At 34.8% G+C, this 26,618-nt stretch overlaps 2 protein-coding genes across 12 annotated transcripts in view; both read left to right on the forward strand.

The window, feature by feature from the left end:
- Window positions 1–13,336, forward strand: part of zgc:172136 — a 40,352-nt gene extending 27,016 nt beyond the window's left edge. For 3 of the 4 annotated variants that reach the window (XM_073919798.1, XM_073919797.1, XM_009307480.4), the window contains 9 exons: window positions 1,014–1,209; window positions 1,628–1,783; window positions 2,281–2,346; window positions 5,403–5,471; window positions 5,607–5,781; window positions 6,357–6,587; window positions 9,822–9,941; window positions 11,755–11,822; window positions 11,905–13,336. In XM_073919798.1, coding sequence (XP_073775899.1) covers window positions 1,014–1,209; window positions 1,628–1,783; window positions 2,281–2,346; window positions 5,403–5,471; window positions 5,607–5,781; window positions 6,357–6,587; window positions 9,822–9,941; window positions 11,755–11,822; window positions 11,905–12,156 — 1,333 coding nt within the window. In that variant the 3' untranslated portion in view covers window positions 12,157–13,336. The remainder of the gene's footprint in view (window positions 1–1,013; window positions 1,210–1,627; window positions 1,784–2,280; window positions 2,347–5,402; window positions 5,472–5,606; window positions 5,782–6,356; window positions 6,588–9,821; window positions 9,942–11,754; window positions 11,823–11,904) is intronic. The other variant, NM_001111187.1, reaches the window with a different exon arrangement.
- A 5,498-nt stretch (window positions 13,337–18,834) lies between these two features.
- tarbp1 (TAR (HIV-1) RNA binding protein 1) overlaps window positions 18,835–26,618 on the forward strand; it is a 46,062-nt gene continuing 38,278 nt past the window's right edge. For 6 of the 8 annotated variants that reach the window (XM_073920219.1, XM_073920221.1, XM_073920220.1 and 3 more), the window contains exons 1-7: window positions 18,835–19,820; window positions 19,904–20,001; window positions 23,993–24,062; window positions 24,135–24,280; window positions 25,233–25,285; window positions 25,379–25,476; window positions 26,420–26,555. In XM_073920219.1, the coding sequence (XP_073776320.1) occupies window positions 18,944–19,820; window positions 19,904–20,001; window positions 23,993–24,062; window positions 24,135–24,280; window positions 25,233–25,285; window positions 25,379–25,476; window positions 26,420–26,555 (1,478 nt within the window). In that variant the 5' untranslated portion in view covers window positions 18,835–18,943. Of the gene's footprint in view, window positions 19,821–19,903; window positions 20,002–23,992; window positions 24,063–24,134; window positions 24,281–25,232; window positions 25,286–25,362; window positions 25,477–26,419; window positions 26,556–26,618 lie in introns of all 8 variants that reach the window. The other 2 variants (XM_073920223.1, XM_073920224.1) reach the window with 1 other exon arrangement.

Genomic DNA, 26,618 nt, shown 5'->3' on the forward strand with positions numbered 1-26,618 from the left:
ACTGTGCTCGAAATGTAGTTTTTAATCAATATGCTTTGTTCTGAATTCTAGAAACATTCTATTCTCTCCTTTCTAAGGCTCAATTATTTGATTCAAATAAAGCGATTTAGGGTAATATAATTAGTTCTGATTAACTATTTTGCATAATAGATTTTAGGTATTAGTTCATTTATTCATGCTGAATTTTGAGGATCATCTTCAGTATCACGTGATGCTGATTCCCTGCTGAGGATGTACTTCCCACGACAACAGTTGTGTATACTTCGATGAATAGAAGAGTACAAAAAAGTACAACATTGATTTCATAAAAGTTATATTATTAATGTCACTATCCTGAATTAGACTTTTGATCAGTTTAAGGCATCATTTTTGAATAAAAGTATTAATTAATTTCATACTTTTGAATGTGGTGTATATTTATTTTATTTTATTTCTGTATTTTAATTTAATTAATTGTATTTTATTTTATTTTATTTAAACATTTTTTTAATTAATTAATTATTTAATTATTTAATTTTTTAATTTTATTTAATTTTATTTTATTTAATTTTATTTAATTTTATTTACTTTAATTTTATTTTATTTTATTTTATTTTATTTTATTTTATTTTATTTTATTTTATTTTATTTTATTTTATTTTATTTTATTTTATTTTATTTTATTTTATTTTATTTTATTTTATTTTATTGCAGTGCAATGCAATGCAATGCAGTGGGACAATGTGTTTTTTAAAGTAATATTGACCATTATTTTAATGTCCTACCTTCAGCTGATTTTTTATATTATTAGAACTGGTCTAATTGGGCTAATACTAAAAACAGGTATGATTTTCCCTCAAAACTATTTAACAATGTATCAAACTGATTATTGTCAGCATGTAAAATCATATAGATATTTAACACTAACCATCAAATCAGTTATTGTTTGTAAAATAATAATAATATATATATATATAATATTTGCAAGTTTATATTGTTAATTTTTCTGTTACTGTATTTTTCTTTGTTGTCAGTGAGCGTAAAGCGAGAAAGCTGTACTACTATGACCTTCGTGAGCGAGTCCTGCGCTCTGAATGCCGACAGCAGGAGGAAGTGTATTTCCAGCTGGCAGGATTCGCTCTACAGGCCGATCACTCTGACCACTCATCAGAAGGACAGAGTCACGGACATGCCATGTATTTCCAACCCAAAGAATATTTTCCTCCATGGGTAAGTCCTCCTTCCTTAGAGTACCATGTATTTGGGTCAAATGTCATAAAAGTGTAATAGAGCTAGTTTCAATCTAGTATTAAAATTAACTAACATGAACAAGTACTGTAATAAATGTATTATTTAATTTTTGTTTCTGTTAGTTAATGCATTAACTTACATAAACTTATACAACCTTATTGTAAAGTGTATTTTCAAAGCTAGCCTTCTAAACTAACTAGCAATACTTGCACAACCAGCTTCACCAGAAAGACCACCGCGTCAACTATAGCACCAAACTAGTATCAATCAGCAAATTGTAATATATATTTATAAACAGCAGGGGGTTGATTAAACTTTTTGTTAAATTTAATCAAGCATGTTTTTTTACCCTCCCTCATGTGGTAATCCTGCATGACCCGTGTCTGCTCTCTTTCAGATAATAGCAAAGCGTGGCATCGACTACCTGCTGTGTCACGGGCCCAAGGTCCATAAGGAGCTGTGGGGAATGTCCTGTCGAGACGCTGTCCTGCTGTTCATCAGAGAGTCCTGCCGTCTGGAGGACGTCCCAGTCACCTTCTATCGTCTGCAGAAGGTCAGAGGTCCTGCTCGCTTATCAGAGCAGCTTTCTCTAGGTCAAGACAGGCTCGCTTGTGGAATGTAGGGAGGGTTGGAGAAATATTTTCATTAAAGGTGACGTCATGTGGCTGTGAGGGATCTGTGAGTTTACAAATTGAACTCCGGTTTGCTAGTTTGAGTGAAATTGCAACTGCAACTGACATTGAAAGTTTTGTGGAGGGATGATCTGTTTCTCCAAGCAATTGGAGACCAAGGAGAGCAATAAGTTATGTCTTTAAATTGCACTTCAAGCAAAATAACTAGATAAATATCATGCGCCTCCATCATCATGGCAGAGACAAAAGGTTTTAGTTATTGCAAATTAGTTATCAAAACTGCAATGTTTAAAAATGTGTGGAAATATTTGAAAAAATTGACTGTATATTAATAAAAGACTGTATCTTTATTAGTTAATGTATACATTATTAACTTGTTATTAATGTGTATTAATAGGCCTATTCCTCTTTCCTGTAGGACAAGAAAGAAGAGAAGGGTTCAGCATTGCTTGGACTCACTCTCAGAGGAATGCAAGTGTTTCAGGTGTGTTTACGACACATTTGTGTTTCCTATCGTTGTAGTAGGACTTTAATGTCCGTGTTTTTGTATATTCTACTTCTGTGGTTTTGCACAAATTTAATTATTTTACTGGTAAAAAAATAAGATTTTACAATTAATCAGTTTTTATTAATTCATTCTTTTAGTATACATTATTGTCCCCAGTAAAGTATCACATATACCATATATTTGAGTCAAACATTATAAAAGTGTAATATCTAGTTTCATTACCTTTTTTCCAGAGCATAAAATAATAATTACCATATATTTTTACCTTGATTTACAGAAGACACCCATGGTAATACAGTGTAACAATCATTTATATAACAAATTAATTTTGTCAGCTATATTTAATCAAGAATCATTTAATGATATAATAAAGGACTCTTTTGAAATCAGTTTAGCCCCCAAAAATTAATTAACTATAATTGTAAGCCTTTTTATGCAACCACATTTAAACCACTGGGTCTTATCCATTTATCAGTAAGAAATGTTTAAACATTTTAAATATAAAAACATTTATCAAAATTACTTATTATTACACATGGCATAATAAATATGTTGATTCATATTTAGTACATGGATTTGATGATTTGACCCAAATATTGACATTTTCTTTTCACAAAACGGATTTTAAGATTAAATCCACTTTACCTGGACTTGATATTCTTTCTGTAGCTTCAGTGGAGAAATTTATCTTGGATTCTAGGCCTGCATTTGCAAACACCAAACAAACAAGCAACATGACAACACAAATGAAACAACAAACTACCCTGAAAGTAGAGAATTACACATGTAAAAGGCTATAGACAGAAAAAAAAAAGATTTCTTAAAAGGATTGTAGGCAGTAACTCATATTTAGAAAATAAGATTTGGTGGGGTCAGATGATATTTTAGTAGTTTTAATGCATACTGGTTGCTTATGAAAATATTCTAAAGATCGATATTTTCTTTTCGCTATGATACCCATGGCTGTGTCTTTACCAAATGTGCAAGCTTTGCTTAAGATTGAACTGTAATGTTTCCACACAGTGAAACCATAGAGTATAATGCTTTTATCTACAGCCTTGTAAAATGAAATAAAAAAAAAATTAACAATTTGGGGAACACGGTGGCTCAGTGGTTTGCACTGTCATCTCACAGCAAAAAAGTCACTAGTTCGAGTTCGGCTGGGTCAGTTTGCATGTTCTCCCTGTGTTGGTTTTCCCCAGAGTCCAAATGAATGTGCTATATGTGAACTGGATAAGCTAAATTGGCCGTAGTGTGTGTGTGAATGTGAGAGTATATGGATGTTTCCCTGTACTGGGTTGCAGCTGGAAGGCCGTCCGCTGTGTTAAACATATCCTGGATAAGTTGGCGGTCCGCTGTGGCGTCCGCTGATGAATAAAGGGACTAAGCCGAAGGAAAATGAATGAATGAATTTTTTTTGCCACTAAAAACAAAGGAGCCATTTTATAATGACTACATCATTATTACTGTATGTCACCTGTAATCAACTCAATGAAAATGGTAGACTTCTGTTGCATTTCTTCCAGCTGTGATTGAGTGCAGTCCTGTGTTTTCTCTCAATGATGGAGCTCTCCTGATAGGCTTGACTGGAATGCATATATTAGACGCTCGAGTCCATAAACAGGGATTTGGAGTGCATGCCTTTCCCCTGATCCTCTGTTACTGCGTCTGAGGCTGGATTAAACCAAGAGCCCCGTGTCTAAAAGATCAAAGACCCCGAGTGTTGAGTCTCTGACCCCAGCCTTACATGGGCTCGGCTTCTGCTTAGACACAAAACTGGATTTATTTTGCATTCTTTTCTCACACTGACAAACAGGCTGGTGTTATAACTGATCTCAGTGTGGAAAAGTGGATGTTTAAATGTTTTTTTCAAAGCACAAATAATAAGCCTGTCACAATATCAATATATTGACTAAGTTTCACTGAGAAGACGCGAATTAATGCTGCTTTTTTCATTATTTATTTATTATTATTATTTTTTACATAATTTAAATCGATTATTAAACAGTATACGCTACGATATATTGACAAAGCACGAAAGAATGAGAATAAATAAAGGTGTGCATTTGTGTGTGTGTACTTGCATGGTGGGAGATGGGTAAAAAGAAATGTATTGGCTTTTGTCGTGCTGTTTTTCCACACAATAAGGGTGCTTTGTTTCGAAACCTGTCTCATTTGCCCAGTTCGTTTGGCATATGTGAATCCAGCAAACCTGCTCGGAACAGCGCCAAATCAATCAGTCCGAGATCGCCTATATGGGGTGGTCTCGGCTTGATTGAAACGAACTCTGGAGCGAATCAATTGTAGAAAATAAGAAATATGGGATGATGGGGCAGGGATGATGGGGTGCTGGATATATGCGTATCTTGGAATAAAATCCCTGTATCGACTTATCATGCAATACTTGGAAATTACCATAATTTTCATTTTTATCTACACTGAAAAACCTAATCAGTTAACTGAACTAAATTACTTGAGCAAACTCGTTGCCTCAATTTAATTGAGTAATGAAGTCTCCCAAAACTTGTATATTTAAGTTTATTTAACTTGCCGGTTTTGTAGACTACACTTAAACTGTTCACCTCACCAAGTACAACTTAAGTTGTTATTATTATTATTATTATTATTATTATTAACAATTAAAAATATATAAAGGACTCCAATTTAATTAATAAAATGTAATTTATTATTATTATAATATAATATTAATAATCTAAAAATAATAATCACAATAGTGATAATGATAATAATTAAAATAATTTTATAAAAGGGCCTGAACTTTAAATTAATGAACAAATAAATAGAAAAAAATACTAAGATTTTTATTTAAATAATATTTTAAATATTTAATTAGTTAGTATTTAATTAACTTTTAATTAGCAGATTTTGGAGGGAATTTTAAAAGTACTAAACATACCAATCATAAAATCCGAGACAAAAAGATCCTGAAACATTAAGTAAAATCCAAATCGGAACCATTTTATTTTCTCATGAATCCCATTCACATTACGTGTTTTTGTTTTATTTTGCAGGAGGTGAACAACGTGCGTGATCTGCTCTATGATTTCCCCTGGTTTCATGTGGGACGACTCACTTTCTTGGTATTATTTAATCTCACCATTTGTCACATTGTTTTAACCACACAAAACCTCACTGATTCTCCCTCATTCCAAATGGTTTTTGGTTGCTTGTTCTGTAAATCAGCTTTTTTTTAACAATTCTTCTTCTGTGCACAGGGAAAAAAGTTTGAGATCCAGCCGGACGGTTTGCCCTCAGCGAGGAAGCTGGTTTACTATACGGGTTCGGCATTTCGCTCTCGTCATCTGCTTCTGCATCTGAGCTCATGTCATCGCTTATATCTGAGTTTACAGCCTGCCCTCAAACACCTGCGGCAGCTGGAAGAGACTGAGGGTGTGTGTTCAAAAACCTGCAAATTATTCATATTCACGTTTGATATGAAGGGCCTTTAATATGTTTTTGCAATTTTATGATGAATCCTATTTTATCAACATCAAGAGTTTCTGAATTGTGAATTGTGCATGAAAATAAGGACAACTTGGTGGCTCAGTGGTTAACACTGTCACCTTACAGCAAGAAGGTTTGAGCCTCGGCTGGGTCAGTTGGCGTTTCTGTGTGGAGTTTGCATGTTCTCCCCGTGTTTGCTTGGTTTTCCCCACAAGTCCAAAGACATGCGGTATAGGTGAATTGGGTAAATTAAACTAAATTGTCCAGAGTGTATGTGTGTGAATGAGTGTGTCTGGATGTTTCCCAGTGATTAGGGTTAAACACATGCTGGATAAGTTGGCGGTTTATTCCACTGTGGCAACCCCAGATTAATTATGGGACTAAGCCGAAAAGAAAATGAATGAATGAAAACTGTTTGCATTGTGGAAGTGCTTTATATTTATTTCATTTAAATGTATGTGTATTTGTAGTTTATTTTTAACTATTTCTATATATTCTTCTTTTTTTCTCTCTGTATCCAGAGAAGAAGCGGTATCGTGAATCTTACATCAGTGATGAGCTGGACCTGGACCAGCCATGCAGTGAAGGCAGTCCTCGTCTGTCCAGACACTCCACCAGCAGCTCCGGCATCGAGGCGGACACCAGACAGAACAGCGTCTCGGTAGAGATGGTCTCAGTGGAGGAGAAAGAGAAATCCAGCATCAACACCAGCAGCACAGCTCAGAGCCATGAAGAGCACTGGCAGGAGACAGGTGAGGCTCAAACTGCAGTCATAATCATGCTAATTTACTTAAATAATAAAATGTAAATAAATAAAATGTAAATTGTACAGTTCAGTGCTTCCCACAGATTTAAAAGATGGTGTTGGCTACTTGTGGCGGTGGCCAGATTGAAACACACCTATTGCCCACATCCCAGAAATAGTGACGAACTATATGTGACAAACTAAACATAAATTAATTTTTAACAAGATTTTTATTATTTTTTGTTTTTATCTTTTTTCTTTTCTATTGGTTAAAGCTAAAAATATAAACATAAACATTCACTATTTCTCTTTTATGCTATTACTCTTATAAACACCATTAAAGCATTTTATATGTAATATATTGACATACTCAAATTAATAAAAATATACAGCAAATAATAAATGACAAAAATGGAATAAAAACAGACAATATCTCTAAAAATTATAATAATTACAAGAAGGAAATGTGTAGATTATCTAAAGACAAACGAGTTGAATACCCATTCTTAATGGTGTACAAATATTCTGCAGCCAATTTAGATGTAATGTCATCAGATATAAATGTCAAATTTTTCGGAGTCATTTAGATTAAATAATAATAATAATGATAATTCATTACATTTGTATAGCGCTTTTCTAGACACTCAAAGTGCTTTACACAATAGGGGGAATCTCCTCATCCACCACTTTCAGTGGGCGACTATGTGAGAGTTGCAGAGAGCTAGAGAATTAATTAAAGAATTAATTATTTAATATATGTGCGCACAAAAATAACGACAGCTTAGAAACTGAAAGCAAAACCAAATGCCGAGCATTTCAGCAGATTTAGAAACCCCGGCCAGACACAAAAAGGTGCTGGTCTCTGTGGGTCTGTCTCGTGCACACACAGAACAAGCAGTATGACGGGTAAAGGCGAGAAGATTTTCCACGGGTTAATCGCTCGCAGATGTTTGTTTATATTGGGCGGATCCAAAAAAAGTTTAAAATGATGATAGTAGTAATAAAAAAAAGTCACTAAATAAACTTGGGGGGCCGTTAATATACCCTTACTGCCTGCCCAAGTATAGTCTGTGTGTGGGAAGCACTGCAGTTATTAAATTATAAGCCCTCCTGTACGTTTTTTTTTCTGTTTCAAATACTTACCGAATGATATTTAATAGAGCAAAGAATTTTTTTACAGTATTTTATATATATATATATATATATATATATATATATATATATATATACATACACATATTTATTTATTTTTATCTGTAGAAAAGTTTTTCCTATTTGATTTATTTTGGTCACAGTAAAAGCAGTTAAAAAAAAATTTAAGCCATTTTAATTTCAATATTTTAACTCAAATAGACTTTTTTTCTTTTTTTTCAATTGTAATACAATTGTAATACTCGTTATACAATGACTTGCTTAATTACCCTAACTTGCTTAATTAACCCAGCTAAGCCTTTAAATGTCACTTTTACATCTAGTAAAATATTATGTACTGTCATCATGGCAACGATAAAATAAATCAATTATTAGAAATGAGTTATTAAAACTATTATGTTTAGAAATGTGTTGAAAAAATCTTCTCTCAGTTATACAGGAATTGGGGAAACTAATATACAGGGGGGCTAATAATTCAGCAGGGCAAATAAATCTGACTAAAAATTAGGAATTATGTTTATTTCTTTTCAAATATTCCCCAAGTGCTTTTTAATAGAGAATATTTATTTGACACATTTTTACATGTAATAGTTTTATTCAATAATTTCTAATTACTAATTTCTTTTGTCTTTGTTGTGATGACAGTACATAATATTTTACTTTTTATTTTGCAAGATGCTAGTATTCAGATAAGCATGCAATTTAAAGACTTAATTAGGGTAATTAGGTCAGTTGGGTTAATTAAGCCTAATTCATTGGACAACAGTGGTTTGTTTTGTAGGCCAAATCTTAATGGGTCTAATAATATTGACCTTAATATATATTTTTTTTATTTCTTTTTTTTTTAAACTTCATTTGTTCCAGTCAAACTAAAAAAAATAAAAACTTTTATAGTATTATTATAGGAAATGCTGTTAATTTTTTTTGTTATTTATTTATTCATGTATTTATTTATTTGTTCATTTATTTATTCATTTATTTCATAGTGTCAGTAGACATTGGCTTTCATTTTATTACTTACCAAGAACCAATGTTTTATTTACTTAAGAAAATTCCTACCTACTCTTTAATTTTGGATTGTGCATAAATTAAAGTAATAAAATGTGCATTTTCAATGCAATGTACTGTAAAAGTGGCTGGCCAAATATTTAAATATAAGGATTTTTTTCTTGAAATAAGAATAAAGCATAATGACACCTTAAAAACAACAAAAATCAAATAAATAAAAAATACAATTTCCCAACCTTGTTACACTTCTAAAATAAAATTGATCTGCCTTTTAGAAATTGTAAAACAGTAATGGTATGCACATACATATATTGACATAATATGTGAATACATACAGATAATTCATATTCAGTCTTTAGGCATGCTTAACAAAAAAAAAAAAGCTGACAACTTAAAAAAAAATTATAAAGTGACATTGCCAACTTTTGGATCAGTTTTTTAGTCAGTTTCACAGATCTGTGTGAGTGGGGATAGTTTTGATTTAGTCATTGTTGTCTGTACATGAAACCTTTCAAAAATGCAAAGGAAAATAATTGTCCTGTGTAAATGTAACCTGAGATGCATAAAGTTATAATAATCAGCTCCTAAACGAAATACAAAACCCATGCCAACTGACAGAAAACAAGTCGACCAAGAAGATTAAATGTGAAATATGGTGATACTATAGCACAACAAAAGCTATTGTTAAAAGGCACGTCCTAATTTTCAAACCCAAGAGTCTAAACTGAACATGATGATTGCTAGACTTCAGTCGGCACAGAGTTTGAATAGTTTGCGGTTACTTTGCAAGAGTATAAAATGCCACACTCATCATTTTCACATGGTCATGCTGACAGATGGACATTGTTGGGATTCCTCACATATACAATGCTGGAAATGCAGAGCTGAAGCCAAAGATGTTGATGGCTAGTTATTTAAGACTGTTTGCTTAACCAGCTTAACTTGCAAGCCATTGTGTTCATTCTCTTAAATTGTCACGTTAGCAGAAACTGGCACATTTTGTTTTTGTCACAACACGTTGCGACAAGGTGAAGCACAGATGAATCCATGATAAACAGTTAGTGATGAAATCTGAATGCAGATTCGCAGGAGCCGGGAGAGGTTTCTGTGGACGATCCTGTGGATCTCTTGCGATTGGCTGAGCTACTGGAGGGAGTGTCCGTCGACTGTCCCACCATCCAATCAGTCAAGGACTCTAAAGGTAATTACTCAAAAAACTGATTAAGGTCATTTTTACTCTTGATTTTTTAATATGAGGTCAGCTGATCTTCTTTATTTGGTCTGAGTGCAGCTCTTTTTTGCCATTGTTACACAAGTTCAATGATCAATTCTTTTGTCTTTGGCATGATGACAGTATATATTTTATTAGTTATTTTGCAAGATACTAGTATTCAGATTAAAGTGCAATTGGTTAATTAGGAAAGTTTTTGGACTACTTGGATTTGTACTGTAGTCAATAAAAAAAGTATTTTTTTTTTTTTATAAAAATGTATTGTGTGTTTTTATTCTAACCAAACTAAAATAAATAAAAAAAATTTCCAGATGAAAAATATAATGGGAAATACTAAAATTACTAGAATTTGTAAAAAAGCAAGGTAAGTGGTCGCTTAGAAATCTGGAACCCCTCCAATAAATATCTAGAAGCTTCTATATTTTATATTTCATGATATTTTCTATTGTGAGGGTCTAACTAATTATTACATCCATGCAAATGTGTCCCCATACTCCCAATCATGGAGCAGCCCAGCAGTCAAAGCAGGAAAAGATTTAGTTTTAAATGCAAAATAGTTTATTTATTATTTTTTAGTTGCGAGTTCAGTTGAGATTGCATCAATATGCAAATGTAGAAAAGAAGACTGGGTGTTATAAAAAAGACAGCAAAATCAGCAAAATACAAATAAATTAATGGTGCATATTAGGATTGTTGGGCCCCGTGGCTGGTGGGCCCCATGGCCTCTAATAAACTAAATCGCCCTTGCAACAGTACTTGAGAAATATTTGAAAATAATAATAATAATTTAGCTAATAATGATTACTTTAAAGCCCAAAGTTCACAAATTTCAGCTCTTATGCATCCGTGAGCGTCCACATAAAATGGAATGATATGAATGATACGAAATTCATCAACAGAGTAATTTTACCATCAAGTGTTTATGACTGCATGTATAATATAAATACAGTTTATCTGCTACTTTGTCCACAACTTGTCAACGCTCAGATGTTCTTTTTTCAAAGCCCTGCTCACACTGTGGGATTTCAGCCATGATTTTGTCATCTGAGACAAATTTTGGAAATCCTAAAAGATTCCTGAAATCCTTGGCTAAAATCTGCGATCTTTGATCGTTAGTTCGACATGTTCACAGACAGCTGCTTAATGCCCATCGCGATCAGATTTTTCCTGCAATGAAGTTCTGGTAGTGTCAGAAGATTTCAGACACTTTCCTGCAGTGTGACAACAGCTGCGATGAGCGACAATCCAAGAGCCAATAGGAGCACTGAATCTGATGACACAATCCATTCACACTGCCATCCAAACAACCATGGGCAAATGTCAAAACAGTTTTTTCTTCCTGGTTTTATTATTGAGACACTCTGTTTGCAAAATAGTCTCTACAGATTTTGTATGTTTGCTGTGAGAAATCATTTCAGAACACGGGATAGTAAAAGTGTCACAAGTGGATGATGAACTCCGGGGGCATTTTCTTCTGGTGTGTCTTCATTGTCCTTCAGTCTGACATTATGACAGCTGAGATCTTACAGTGGGACATGGGAGCCATGGTCATGCAGTCTGACATGCTACAATCGTTCAGGATTATAATAAAAAAAAATCGCAGTGTGAGCAGGCCTTAGGTCAGAAAAGAAAATGTGGTAAACTACTTAACAACAAACTACTGAAGACAGCAAAAAATCCCTTTTTATTGATTTGCACCAATCAATATTTGTCCTGGAGTCTTTAATTAGAAAATATATCTGAGCCCATTTACTGTAACTTCTATTTCCATATCTATTTCCAGATCAGCATATGAGCTCAGTCACAGGTAAAGACCAAACAGACCTAAGTGATCCAGACGGCCTGAAACAGGTTTGTCTTCTCTGTCCTCTCCAGTATGTCTCCAGTCATGTTCTTCATCATGTCACTAATCTGCTTTCACCGACAATTACAGGTTTTGAATCAGAAGCTTTCTAACCCATCCGACTGCTATAATCTAAGCCTGGAGGACGTGCGACAGTTATCTCCTCTTCTTCCGCTGGGAACGCCGACAGCTCCAAACGCCTCCATCGGCTACACATTTGCGCTCCCACATTCCCCAACCAACCCATGTCCAGATGACACTTCACTCTGTGTCCAGAGACCCACGAACTGCCTTTCTCTGGCCCGCCTGGATGATAACCAGCCGCTGGAGCTTGTGCTATAAAATCTGGACTTGTGATAGTATTTTGTTCCTTATTTTGACATATTTTCATCTGAACAAGAAAGAAGACCATGATTTGGTCCATATGGAGTTGATCGGGTTGTTGGATCATTGCTATCGGTCGATCTCATGTGAGCGACAGGTTGATCCCGCCCCTTTGTGCCAGTAATCATCATCATCATCATCATCATCATTATCATCATCATCAGAAAAGAGAATAGATGACTCTGACATACACTATTTGTAATAAATAATGCAATAATTCATCCGATTGACTGCTTAAAGACTTTAAAGTCCATGTGAACCGGACGATGCTGAGACGTTTATTTCAGGATGTTGATGTGCTTCCAACTGAAACAGAATATTGAGAAGGGGGCGGGGCTTTCCTGTGCACATTATTACGTAAAGCGTAACCTAACTGCAAGAGATGGTATTAATATGCAGTTGCTATGGAAACCCTCAAGCTGACATCAAGGGAAGGACCGCCACTCTAAACACGGAAGCAAATGGTCATACTTTGATTGAAGATTACCAAAACAAATACATTTTTCAGTGGATTAACTTGCATGTATTAATTATTCACCTTAAGAATGGCAATGTGAGCTAGCAAATTTGATTTTAAGCGGACTTTAAAGCCCAAAGTTCACTTGAAGTTTCCAATTATTGTATAGTCCAACATAAAGTGTCAATTTTTTTTGTGATTGCATGTATAGTACAAGTACAGTTTATCTGGTACTTTGTCCACAAGGTGTCAACACTCAGATTAGATGCTCTTTTTAAGTCCAAAATAAATTGAGATGGAAAAAAAGCAACAACAAACTACTGAAGACAGCAAAAACAGCAGACCTGCATTGATGAGCACTTGTGTGAGGAGATTAAAACATTGCGCAGCTCTATTTTAAATGAGTATTTTGACACTCAGGACTTTAAGACAAAAAGGAATCTTTGTTGTCTAATATATCAAATAGAGTATACTTCAAAAGACTGGCAAGAACTCTAACGTATAAGTAAAAAAGGTAAACTGTGTACTCAAGGAATTGTGAAGACTGAAGACTTTTATTAACTTCCTTTCATTAAACTTCTAGCAAAATAAAGATAAAACCAAGGTGTTAACTGTACACACTTTACATCAGGAATTTCTTTCGAACGCAACTCATGCTGTCTGTCAGCAAGACAATGTAAACCACTGTATTTTTTACAGGTTATACCACACATCTTGAATTTTGTTTATGAAATGTTTAAAGGGGTGGTCCACTACAATATCATATTTGAAACTTTAGTTGATGTGTAATGTAGCTGTGTGAACGTAAACAACATCTCTTAATGTAAGATGCTCAAAGTACAATGCAAAGGCAGACTTAGGCTTTCACAGAGTTAGCTTAGCAAAGCCTACAGTGAACAAAGTTTGGGGACTGCAAAAATATACATTCAGGCTAGTGAGATCACAAACGCTTCAGGTTACGCCATACCTGTCAACATTGGGATGTGAAAATGAGGGATATGCCCACCATAATAAGGGATTCCCCTTTTAAAAAATCCCCAAATTACTAAATATGCTCATTTGGAGCTGTTTCGTTGTAAATAAACAGTTAAATGGTCAATATGTTTTATTACTATTATTATTTACAAAAGAAAAAATAAATAGTGTACATTAGCAGTAAATAAATAAGCAAACAGTTCAGCTTATTAAAATGAATAGCTGTTATAATGAAATAGAATCAAGCTATCAAATCTTATTAGCCGTTTCTTCACTGTATAACTTACACATTCTGATTAAAGAGCCAAGAATGAATCTTTTATTTATTTGTTTAGATTTTTTTCGTTTGATTACATTAAATAACAGAGGTTTCACTTTAAAAATGCACACATCTAACATTAAAATGACAGCATTCGATTGCTTTCCTAACTGTTTTTGCTCATTTAGGACGAAATTAGTTGTGTGTGTAAAAAAAAAACACCAAGATCAAATACTTTAGATATTAATTTTATTAAATATGTGTACATATCTGTTTAAACACGCACCCAAAACCAAGACTTTTGCTCCGCTTCAAATCACGAGTACGTTTGGGAAACAGAGTCTATTTATCACTATGGAGCATGTCAGCTGACAGTCATGCAGCGCTATGTCTGCTTTGAGGATTGCATATGAAGGGGAGACGGCACCTGTAATGAAGAGGAAGGGAATTGCGGCATTCTTATGTTTATTTTAAAGTGTTTTTCGTGCCTAAACAAAGCAAAAGCATAGAACAGATTCGCATTTAAGAGCAAGGGGTGGCCCCTGGTGGTTCGGCGGTATGGGTTGCGTATAGGGAGGCTCGACTCTTTAAATGTTTATTTGGCACCCTTCAGAGAAAGACTGAAAATACGGGAAAATACCTTTACAGGATCACAGCGGGATAGAACTGTAAAATACAGGAGAATCCCGGGAAAAAAGGGAGGGTTGACAGGTATGGGTTACGCACACACCCCACGCAGCCAGAATGCAGTAATGTAGCAGAGAAAGCTAAATTGGCGTCCAAACACTGCTATTTCCACAGAGCTAGTTCTGGTTCTGTATTTGAGCTTCCAAAGGACAATACACAAAGACAGAAGTGCTTACAATTTATTTTAATAATGTTTCTAAGAATTATAAAAAAATATATATAGCTAGCATTTGACAAAGAACAGCTTCCAGATTCTCTCCTAGTTCAGTGCTGGATTCGGTTAACTCCTCCAACCGACAAAGCTGTGAATTGTAAGCCACAAGCTGTAAGTATTTTTATTTGTTAAAATTGATCTATTACACGCACAGTTTCTAGCATTAACAGTATGTTGTAGTGTGAGGACGTAAACAACAGAAAATGCTGTTTGGTACCGTTAACAATTTAGTTACAAATTCATATTTATCAGGTAAACCCCTGTAAACACAATATTCAGCAGCGCTGCAGTGTCTCTCTATGCAACCGCTTTTCCTGCATTCAACATCTCAAATAACAAACTCGCAAAAGATATGAGGACGTTTGAGGTGATGTGGAATCGATCTGCGAATCATTATATTATATTAGCTGACCAATCAGAGCCTCTTGAGGGTGGGCCTTTTTTAATTAGGAAATATGACAGTCGTTTTCATGTTGGCAGAGTAGCTGTATATAATCAAAAGTAAGATATATGAAAATAAAAATTTAATTTTCTACAAATGAAGCATGAGCACGCATTGCTTTTCATCTTAAAAAACCCAACCAAGCCTTAAAAATACACTGTGGACCACCCCTTTAAAGGAACTTGTTTACTGCTATTTTTTCAAGGAACAATGAACTAACACTGTGCTTTCACCAGGAGTAATGCAGAAGAACAACTAGTGATAATAGTTTTTTAATCATTCGTGATAACAAGAAGGAACAGAAAAAGCCCTGCCCACAGTGGATTTTCATTGATTTTCATTCAGTATAAAATTATTATTTTTTCGTTAAATAATTCAAGTGTTTAAACTGTGTATATTTATTATGTTTATACAAATACACACAGACATGCATATATTTGAGCAAATGTTTATTTTAAAATGTGTATATGATACAAATATGATACACATTTAAATGTCTATGTAACAAAATAGTTTTTTATAGTTTTTTTTGTCTGTGTGTGTGTGTGTGTGTGTGCGTGCGTGTGTATCAAATATACATTACAAATATATGTAATACACACACATATTATGTCAAAACTATATTTATAAAAACAATTCATTCATTCATTCATTTTCTTTTCGGCTTAGTCCCTTTATTAATCCGGGGTCACCACAGCGGAATGAACCGCCAATTTATCCAGCATATGTTTTACGCAGCGGATGCCCTTATAGCTGCAACCTATCTCTGGGAAACACACATACTGTACACTCTCATTCACACACATACACTAAGGACAATTTTAGCCAACCCAATTCACCTGTATCACATGTCTTTGGACTTGTGGGGGAAACCGGAGCACCCGGAGGAAACCCACGCAAACGCGGGGAGAACATGCAAACTTCACACAGAACTGACCCAGCCGGGGCTCGAACCAGTGACTTTCTTGCTGTGAGGCGACTGTACTACCTACTGCACCACCGTGTAACCCAAAAACTAGTATAAAATTACATTAATTGTGAATAATATTTGCCCAGTACTAGTAGTAAACAACACAAAGCATTGTACGTTTATTGCCGACAAACAAGTATCTTACTGGATTGTATCTAGTTTGTCAGTCTGTAATAGTTTTGGTAAATTTAAGTACAAAAGTTGAGATCTAAGGCTTAAAAATGTCAATCTTCTGAGGCTGCTAGATAACTCATCATGCACTCGTGAAATATAAAATTCCCTGCATTCCTTTATAAAAAGACTTTTTAAAACTTGGTTTCAGACATCAGTGTGTGTACAGACAGACAATACTCACGCTCCTGAGTGACAAAGCAAGCGTGGACTTGCGCAAACCAGCAATCAATAAAAAATGTCAAAGCTAAATATTCCATGTATTTTCTGCAAATACTAATACTATCGAATGAATGTTTCTGCAGAGTTGAGAAGCACAAGAACAAGCACTCCTTTGCTGTATATAAAGATGGTTTTTTTTTAGGAAACATGGAGCTCTTTTGATTCCGATAATTACTAAATACACATCAGAGGTTTTGTACATAATGGCAGGTGTAATTTTTTTTGTATTGTAAACACACATCCTATTAAAAGAGCATGCCTGTGTGCGTTTGTTCCTTTCAGTGAAAGGAAAAATAAATAGTATGAATAAACATAGCTGGAGTACATCAAGATTTGCTGTTATTTTAATTCACTGCGTAGAGAATACATTCAGAGAATAGTATAACATAAGGCAGTTAGCACAGTATGTGATTGGTTAAATGCTGTTAAGGTTTAAAATTTTGTAAACATCTCACCTCAAATGAAAGAGAACGACATTTGATGTAGACTAGATTGAAGTCAGAATGGATTGTTCGTTTGTCTCAAATTGTCTAAATGAATAGGTTGAATTAATTCAGAGCAAACTGTGGTTATCAACATTCTTTGAAACATCCCCTTTTGTTTTTTGTTTTAATTCCAATGCGGTAAACTGAGGATTTATAATGAGGCAAGAAGTACAATGTACTTTAAATATGTTTATGACTTGGAGTAAATTATTAAGAAAAATGCATGAACAAGATTTTATTTAAAATTGCAAAACAAGAATTGTCTATTTTTCCTGGTGATAGTCATGTTTAGTCCGCTTTACGGCATGTTCAAAGCACCAACAAATACTGTAAATGTGCTCTTAAAGTATTTTGTTGTATTATAATACAGGGTAGTTGCCCAAAAAAATAGCAATAATAGTAATAACAACAATATTTTTATATGTGTGTTATTATAAACTAAAACTAAAACGTTTAGCATACTTATTATGTATTTCTCATATATTAAAGTGCATATAAGTATACTTTACTGATTTTTTTCTTCTTTTGATACAAATATATTTAAGTATTCATAATATATTTGGTTTGTAGTGTATTTATGGGGGTGACGCGGTGGCGCAGTAGGTAGTGCTGCCGCCTCACAGCAAGAAGCTCACTGATTGTAGTCACGGCTGGGTCAGTTGGCATTTCTGTGTGGAGTTTGCATGTTCTCCCTGCGTTTGCGTGGGTTTCCTCTGGGTGCTCCGGTTTCCCCCACAGTCCAAAGACACGCAGGTGAATTGGGTAAGCTAAATTGTCCGTAGTGTGAATGAGAGTATGTGGATGTTTCCCAGAGATAGGTCGCGGCTGGAAGGGCATCCGCTGCGTTAAAACGTGCTGGATAAGTTGGCGGTTCATTCCGCTGTGGCGACCCTGGATTAATAAATGGACAAAGCCAGAAAGAAAATGAATGAATAAATGTATATATGGGTTTCAATTGATCTTCTTTGGTTATGTACATATAAACTTACATGAAATTTATTTAGGTTATAGTTGAATACCCTCCCAATGTATTAAAATATGATGATTTAGCAGGACTTTAGAATACTCAAGCACAAAAAAAAACATGTTATGTACTCATTTACATAAATAAAAATATACCTTTATGAACTAAAAAGTGGGCTGGTGTAGTCCCAAGTATTACTGACATTGTTCACCTATATTGTTGTACACTTACAGTAGATTAATACATAAATTAATTATGTAAGACTACATATAGTTCGTGACTTTTTCAATTTGCAAAAGTTACTATTTAATAGTTTTATAGCTTAAAGTCGAAGACTACATAAGGTTTGTGATCTATATGCAATAGTTACTTTTTGATCAATTTATAGCTTAAAATAAATCACTATGGTAAGTTATCATGTGTATTTTAATATTTAGTCAATTTGAATAAAACATATATATGGTCACTTTGACCCTTAAACATCATCATAATTATAACTTTGCTAGCTGTAAAATATAATAGCCAAAATTAAAACGCAAAAGCAAGTATATACCATCTTTTTTAAATTAGGTTGGGTGGTTAAACACGTTTTTCCCCACCATAATTCTACCTCTTTTTAGCAGATTTTTGGCAAATTAGATGGTCAAAAAAGTCAGATTTTATGTTTTTTCCATAGATTATTGTTTTTATTATTATTTTAAAAAAAAGTGTATTACTTGTAGTCATGCGCCCTCTGCTGTCAGCAGCGGTTCTCAAACAGCGCATGCGTGAACGGGGCACGTAATATTTCAGGAAGTAGGCTAACTGTCGCCACACGTGTGTGGAAAGCAACAACAGCCTACTGGATTTTAAACTTTTTGAACCTGCGCATGTTTTTATCTTAACGGTGTTTAAAGAAAATGTCAAACCTTTTGATAAACACCCTTTTGTCCCACTATCCCGACTCCGAGAGTTTGCTCGACACTTTATGCTGGACAAACACAACAAACCCAGACACAGAGAAGATTGAAGCTCTAACTGTTTTGATCAAGGAGCTCTCCATTAAACCACAAGAAGAGCGCTTTATCCGTAAAATACAGTCAGTGTTATGGAATCAGTGCATGCCGGTAATACAAACCATCTTGAGATCAGAAGATGGAGGAAAGAATCTGCTCAATGCTGTCTGTGGACTGTTTGCAGTTTGTGTCAACGTTTGTCAGAGCAGCGATGTACCTGAGCAGATCCTTCAAGCTCTTCTACCTGTGCTGATGACGAAAGATGACGCCAACCATGAAGCCAATAGAGCTGACATTGAAGTCGCCATCGAAGCCATCGGAGTTTTGTTATCCAGCATCTCAAATGACAGGTCCATCATCTCCAGGACTCTTTCGAGCACCCTTAACTGTGTTAAACATCTATCTGACTCCATAATCTCCAAAATCATAGTGCGCATCTGGTTCACCATGCTCAAGTCCTGCGGCGAAGATGCTGAATCGGAGGTCCTGCTTCAGATATGGGATGATTTATTACGGTGGCATCAGAGAGATCAGACAGATACAGCATCCACTCGGGTTTTGTTGTGTCTCACTGCTCTTTCTGACCATCTCTGCTCTTCTGAAACATCTCCAAACCGACCGGACCCTAGAAGGTCTCAGAGGTTCTTTAGGGCGGTTCAAGATGGATTGACGCACAGGGATAGTGTGACCCGCAAACGGGCGCTTTATTTGCTTACCAGGTGTGTGTCACTAGCAGAGATGAAGAAAGAAGAAGTGGTTAGCATTGAGGAACATGAAACAGGTGAGTCGATGTTGGATATCTGTCATATTGTCTGAGGTATTTTGTGATTTTTGTTTGTTAGTAAACTAGATTTTATTTGGCAGATGAAATCCTGTTCAGATGGACACCAGATAAACAGAAGCTGCTGAGGGAATTCTGGGAAGATTATGCTTTAGTTTTAGAGACTCTAGAGGAAAATCAGGTAAGGAGATTTCATGTGGAGCTTCAAATTGATGAAACAAGACTGACTGTTTACAATATCAAAATATGAATATCAAAACAATATCAAAACTGCTATATTGCTGTTTCTGCTTAAATGTTTATACTTTAGTTTAAAAAAAATACACTTATAGGTTTGTATAGGACAAAAGTGTTGGTCATAATAAATAAATAAATAAATGAAAGTATCTGAATTTTATGTATTTTTACCCTTCAAAATTCAATTCAAACACTTTGTTTATGATTCGGTTTCTCTCACAGTCCACAAACATGTGTTATAGGTGAATTGGGTCATCAAAAATCGGTTATAGTGTGTGTGAGAGAGAATGAGAGTGTATGGGTTAAGGCTGCTCGATTTTGGTAAAAATCTTAATCACGATTATTTTGGTCATAATTGTAATCACGGTTATTCAAAACGATTATCAGTTGAAGTCAAAATTATTAGCACTCCTAAGAATTTTTTTAAAAATAAATATTTCCCAAATGGTGTTTGACAGAGCAAGGAATTTTAACAGTATTTCCTCTAATATTTTTCTTCCAGGCTTATTTGTTTTATTTTAGCTAGAATAAAAGCAGGTTTCACTATTTTGAAACCCTTTTTAAGGTCAAAATTATTAGCCCCCTTAAGCAATATATTTTTGATTGTCTGCAGAAGAAAATACTGTTATACAATGACTTGCCTAATTACTCTAGTGAAGCCTTTGAATGTCACTTTAATCTAAATGCTTGTATTTTGAAAAATATCTAGAAAATTATTATGTACTGTCATCATAGCAAAGATTAAAGTAATCAGTAATTAGAAATGAGATATCAAAACTATTATGTTCAGAAATAAGTTTTAAAAACTTCTTTCCATTAAACAAAAATTGGGGAGGAAAAGGGTTGCTAATATTCAGGAGGGCTAATAATTCTGACCTCATATATACAGTTATTTTCCACCCTGCAAAGGAAAGAGAAATAAATTCAATAGAATGAAAATATGAAACAAACTGTGCTTTAAGCATCTTCACTGTAAGAAAAACACTTTAGCTACAAAAATCCTTCAGTCAAGAGCAGTGAAGGATTTTCTCGTTTAATAATACATTTCTCGTTTAATATACACATAAGCACGCGCTCTTTGCGCTTTTAAGAGCAACACATGTGTTCAGCTGGAAATGGGGCGGTATATGATGCAATAATCGTTTATCTCGATTAATGCTTTTTCATAGTCATTTGAAGCCAAAATCGAAATCGGATTTTCGATTAATTGCACAGCCCTAGTATGGGTATTTCCCAGTGCTGGGTTGCGGCTGGAAGGGCATTCGCTACTTAAAACATATGTCGGAGTAATTGCCGGTTCATTCTGCTCTGGCAACCCCTGATCAATCAGGGACTAAGGTGGAGGATAAGGAGTGAGTGTGTTTGTTTCATCTGATTTCCAATGGTTCTTGAGATCAAAAAAAGAAAAATATATTTTTTTAATTTGTGTATTTAAAAAAAAAAAAAAACAGACTGTAAAAGATATAGACGTAGTATCCATGACATCACCTATAGATTTCTGAAGAACCCAGAAGAATCTGTAGGCATGGCCAACCGTCGCCAGCTTGTTCGTGCATCATCGCCATACCTGTCAACATTGGGATGTGAAAATAAGGGATATGCCAAAAAAAAAATTATATTATATTATATTAAATATTATATTAAATAACTAAATATGTTAATCTAGAGCTGTTTCATTGTAAATAAACAGTTAAACAGAGGTAAAACGCATCTATTTTTCACTGTGGAGCGCGTCAGCTGACAGTCACGCACCGCTACATGACTGTTTTGAGGATTGCATAAGTGGGGCAACCTTTAATGGAAAGGAAGGGAATCCTGCCATTTTTATATTTATTTCAAAATGTTTTCCTGTCTAAATAAAATAAAAGCACAGAACAGATTTACATTAAAGAGTAAGAGTGGTTTGGCGGTATGGGTTGCAAATAGGGAGGATTGACTATTGAAATACAGGAGAAAAACTAGAAAGTAGCTTTACTGGATGATAATGGGATAGAACTGTAAAATACGAGAGAATCCTGAGATGGTCATCGCACTGGGGGATACCAAACAAGGGCAAAAAGGCGAAGAGTTGAGCAAATCTACAGACGCCTGCTAGCATTTTGCTTAGACAGGCTTTTCCTTGGGAGAAACGCTTAATACTTTATTACCCGTGACTCGTTTAGACTTTTATAAAACACTGCTGTAATACATTGAGCCACTAAATATTGTTCTTATGATGTTTTTTCTATCCCCTAGCTTTTCCACAGGAAAAAACACAAATTACTCCCAAACACTTAAAGTATAGTCTGTGTTAGTAAATGCAAGGCTACTTATGAAATCCAGAGATAACACTGTATGACAACATTTCAGATGACTGTTCCATAGCCTACAGCTAATCCATCTGTCAAATTCTGGAGTGCATTACAGGTCTAAAGAAAAATATAAATGATAAATGATCTTAAATAAAACAAATACATTTATAGATATTGTATATAAGTATAATTTCACTCACCTGGGAAATGGAGGCAACCTGAATGGTTTGTGAGCACAATTAAGTAATAATATTATCTGATAATTGTAGGAAATAATTCAAAAAAGTAACTTACTGTGTAAAACCACATAAAACAAAACACGATGTAAATGCCGAGCTCAGCGGCTAATCAGCCGGAATCAGCTGAGGTGAAGTGACAGCGATCAGCAAGACCTAGCTGTCACTTAAGTGGCCATGTCCTTAATTATGCAGACTTAATATAACCTAATTTAAATGAAACGGATGAGTTATAAAAAAATTCACCGCCTCACAGTTGTTATAATGGGTAATATTAGCTATATGTACCAAAATCGTTCTTCTAATATTAGCTATATGTACCAAAATCGTTCTTTGTACCTGGCTGTAAACATCCATTTTTTTCTGCTGTAAAGTTGGCCATTTTAACAGTGGGCTCAATAGAAATGTGCTCTATTATGAAGCCAGGACTAGCGGAATTTTGATGAATTGCAATTTCAATTACTTCCGTATTTGCTTAACAAAAGAGAGCAGGAGGTTGCCGCTTGAGAAAAACACAGGAGTTGAAGCAAATATTGCCTTAAGTTTTAAGAAAAGGTCCACATTTTAGGGCACAAATATATATAAAAAAAGATGTTCTGGCAAAATCCTGAAGTATTTGACAGTAAAATGGAAGCATGTGGGCATCACGGGGGTGCAGTGGGTAGCACAATCGGTTAACAGCAAGAATGTTGCTGGTTCGAGCCTCGAATGGGTCAGTTGGCATTTCTGTGTGGAGTTTGCATGTTCTCCTCTTGTTGGTGTGGGTTTCCTCTGGACGCTCCGGTTTCCCTCACCAGTCCAAAGACGTGGTATAGGTGAATTGAGTAAGCTAAATTGGCCGTAGTGTATGTGCCTGTGTGAATGTGTGTGTATTGATGTTTCTCAGTGATGGGTTACGGCTGTAAGCACATCCGCTGCTTAAAACATATGCTGGATAAGTTAGTGGTTCATTCCGCTGTGGCAACCCCAGATTAATAAAGGAACTAAGCCAAAAAGAAAATGAATGAATTAATGGAAGCACGTTAAAAAAAGTAGGATTTTCTGCTATAACACCAATGGGATAAAATAATGCAGCTTTAATTGGGTTTAAACTGGGTCATAATTGACCTTGGTTGAGAGTAGTTATTTTTTGTACGTGGTGTAAAATACATTCATAAAAGGATACAAGGGTGAAATATATCATGTCACTGCAAATACACAATGTTGCCAAAAGTTGTGGCGTTTGCATTAACAGATCCAAAATGATAACATGAGGAAAAACTAAAAAAATGTCCATAGAAACATACAAGGGTTAAATCAAAAGTTGATGCATGTGCAGTCCAGATCTTTATTAAAATATAATTTATTTTTTGTTATTGGTGTAGATATTCATTCAAACTGTTTCTTTTTCTTTTTCTCTCATATAAAGATTCATGTGATTCGACCTGTACTCAACAGAATAGACATGCTCGTTGAGACAACCACAACTGACATTCAAGGTTGGTCAGATTCCTTTATTGGGAGCACATGCAGGAATATGAGTTAGTCTGATTGTATCTCTCCATCCTCAGGAGGGCTGTTTTCTCCATCATGGCTGCTGTGTGTGTATCAGCGCATGTTTCACAGCGAGAACAAAGCCGTCATGAAGGAAGGAGTTCATCACCTGTTACAGCTGAAAGCACTGCATCAGCCTGCTTTTGCTTTGGCCTTTTCACAGGTATCCTTTCTTCCTTCCTTTATTTCTTCCATCCACCCTTTCACCGTCCATCCCCCCCATCCATCATTTTATCCTTCCTTTTATCCTTCCTTCTACCCTTTCATCTTCCATACACTTTCATCATCCATTCACCCTTCCTACTTTTATCTTTTCCTTTCATACATCATGTCATCCGTCCTTTTATCCATCCATCCATCCATCCTTCCTTCCACCTTTTCATCTATCGATCCACTCTTTTATCCATCCTTCCTTCCTTTCATTCTTCCTTTTATCTATCATTTTGTTCATTCATACGTTTTCATCCTTTCCTCCTTCCATCCTTCCTTTTGTCTATCCTTCTTCCTACCATCATTCTTTCCCACCATCCATCTTTTCATTCATCCTTCTTTTTATCCATTCATCCATCCATCCTTCCTTTCACCCTTTCGTCTATAGACCCACCCTTTTATCCATCCTTCCTTTCATCTATTATTTTATTCATATGTTTTCATCCTTTTTTCCATCCTTCCTTTGTCTATCCTTCTTCCTACCATTATTCTTTTTTCCATCCATCCATCCATCCTTCCTTCCTTCCTTCCTTCCACCCTTTTTGTCCATCCATCCATCTATCCATCCACCCTTCCTTCCACCCTTTCGTCCATCGATCCACCCTTTTATCCATCCTTCCTTCTTTTCATCTATCATTTTATTCATACGCTGTCATCCTTTTATCCATTCATCCATCCTTCTGTCTATCCTTCATTCCTTTCATCCGTCCTTCCATCATCTAGCCTTTTTTTCTTTCTTTCTTTCTTTCTTTCTTTGTTTGTTTGTTTGTTTGTTTCTTTCTTTCTTTCTTTCTTTCTTTCTTTCTTTCTTTCTTTCTTTCTTTCTCATCCACTCATGCCCCATTATGGAAGTAAAATAATTTGTAACTATAATTATTGATAATAAATGTTCTTTTTGTGTTAAGTTTGTAATCGGCCCTCTTATGGATGTTCTTGCAGAGAGCTCTTTATATCACAGGTAATTTACAAAAAAAAATACATATATTTATTTATTAATTTTTGTTTTCTGTGATTCAAGGCTATTTTAATTTTAAGCTGCTAATTTCCACAGAGCTCCTCAACAGAACATCAGAGATTGTCCAGAGCTTGGAGTGAAGCTTCAGATCTTTATGGTGAATTTCTTCAACAGTTTGCCAGAAGAAAACAGAGGTAAGGATAGCCTCTATATGTTTGTAAAGTTGGTTTAGTCTGAATCTTTAGGCTTTAGATAAAACTAGGGCCCTATGATTTTTGTGATCAGAAAAATATAGTCTTATTTCATAATAAGGGAATTGGTGGAATGGTCAATGTCAATATATGGACGAATACATTTAAAACTCAGTGTACACTCTACACTATGGGACAGATTTATTAACTAGGGTTGGCTGGGTAATATGGTCCAAAAATGTTTATGAACCAATTATCATAATAAATGTCAAATCTCACATTCCTTCAAGCTTAAAGCCAGATATTTGCTCCTTAGCAAATCCAGACAGTTAATTGTTAATTTAATCTAACTTTAATTGTCAAAACAAGGCAAAAACATTAACCAGATGAATAATGATATTTATAAAATTTCTATTGAAACGAGGGTTTGTTCCCTGATTGTGACAACTCAATGCATTTTAAACAGTAATAACTGTATAAATTATATTTAAATGTTCAGACTTTACTATTATTCAAATTAAAGATTGTTTTTATAATATACATATAGCTGATATGCTATCATGTGTTATCTGTAATGATTGTTTGAAAAACACTAGAAAAAAATACACCAAGTATAAATGTGCAGATTGAACAGCTCAAAAAAATTGTTACTGTAATTATTTTACATTCACACTTTTAATGCATGTTTCAAATAATGCAACACAATACAATACATGTATATATCCTAATCCTACCACAATACCATGGTTCAGTTACTGATAATAGAGTAAATCAATGGAATATCTTTCTAACCAGATGTTTTTGGTTTTTTTTTTTTTTTTTTTAACATCAAATATGGTGTACACTGATGCAAGCTGACAGTTAATTGGCTCTTTTCTGAGTTTGTGATTAATATGTGCCTCTGCTTCATAATTCATGCTAATGTTGTTGTTATTGTTGTATTCAGGTTCAGTGTTGCTGCGGCTCATTCAGCGCTTGGGCTCTCGGCAGTGGTGCGCAGTCCCACTGCTCTTTCTGTCCCAGGCCCTGTCCTGTCTGGCCCCCTGTCCTTTACTGGGATCTGATGGACTACAGGCATTCAGGTACAAACCACTACCTGCTAGACTCTAATAATCCTGAACTGAAGAAGAGATATTACTGTTTTA

This window comes from Danio rerio, chromosome 13, assembly GCF_049306965.1.
Source record: "Danio rerio strain Tuebingen ecotype United States chromosome 13, GRCz12tu, whole genome shotgun sequence".
NCBI lineage: Eukaryota > Metazoa > Chordata > Actinopteri > Cypriniformes > Danionidae > Danio > Danio rerio.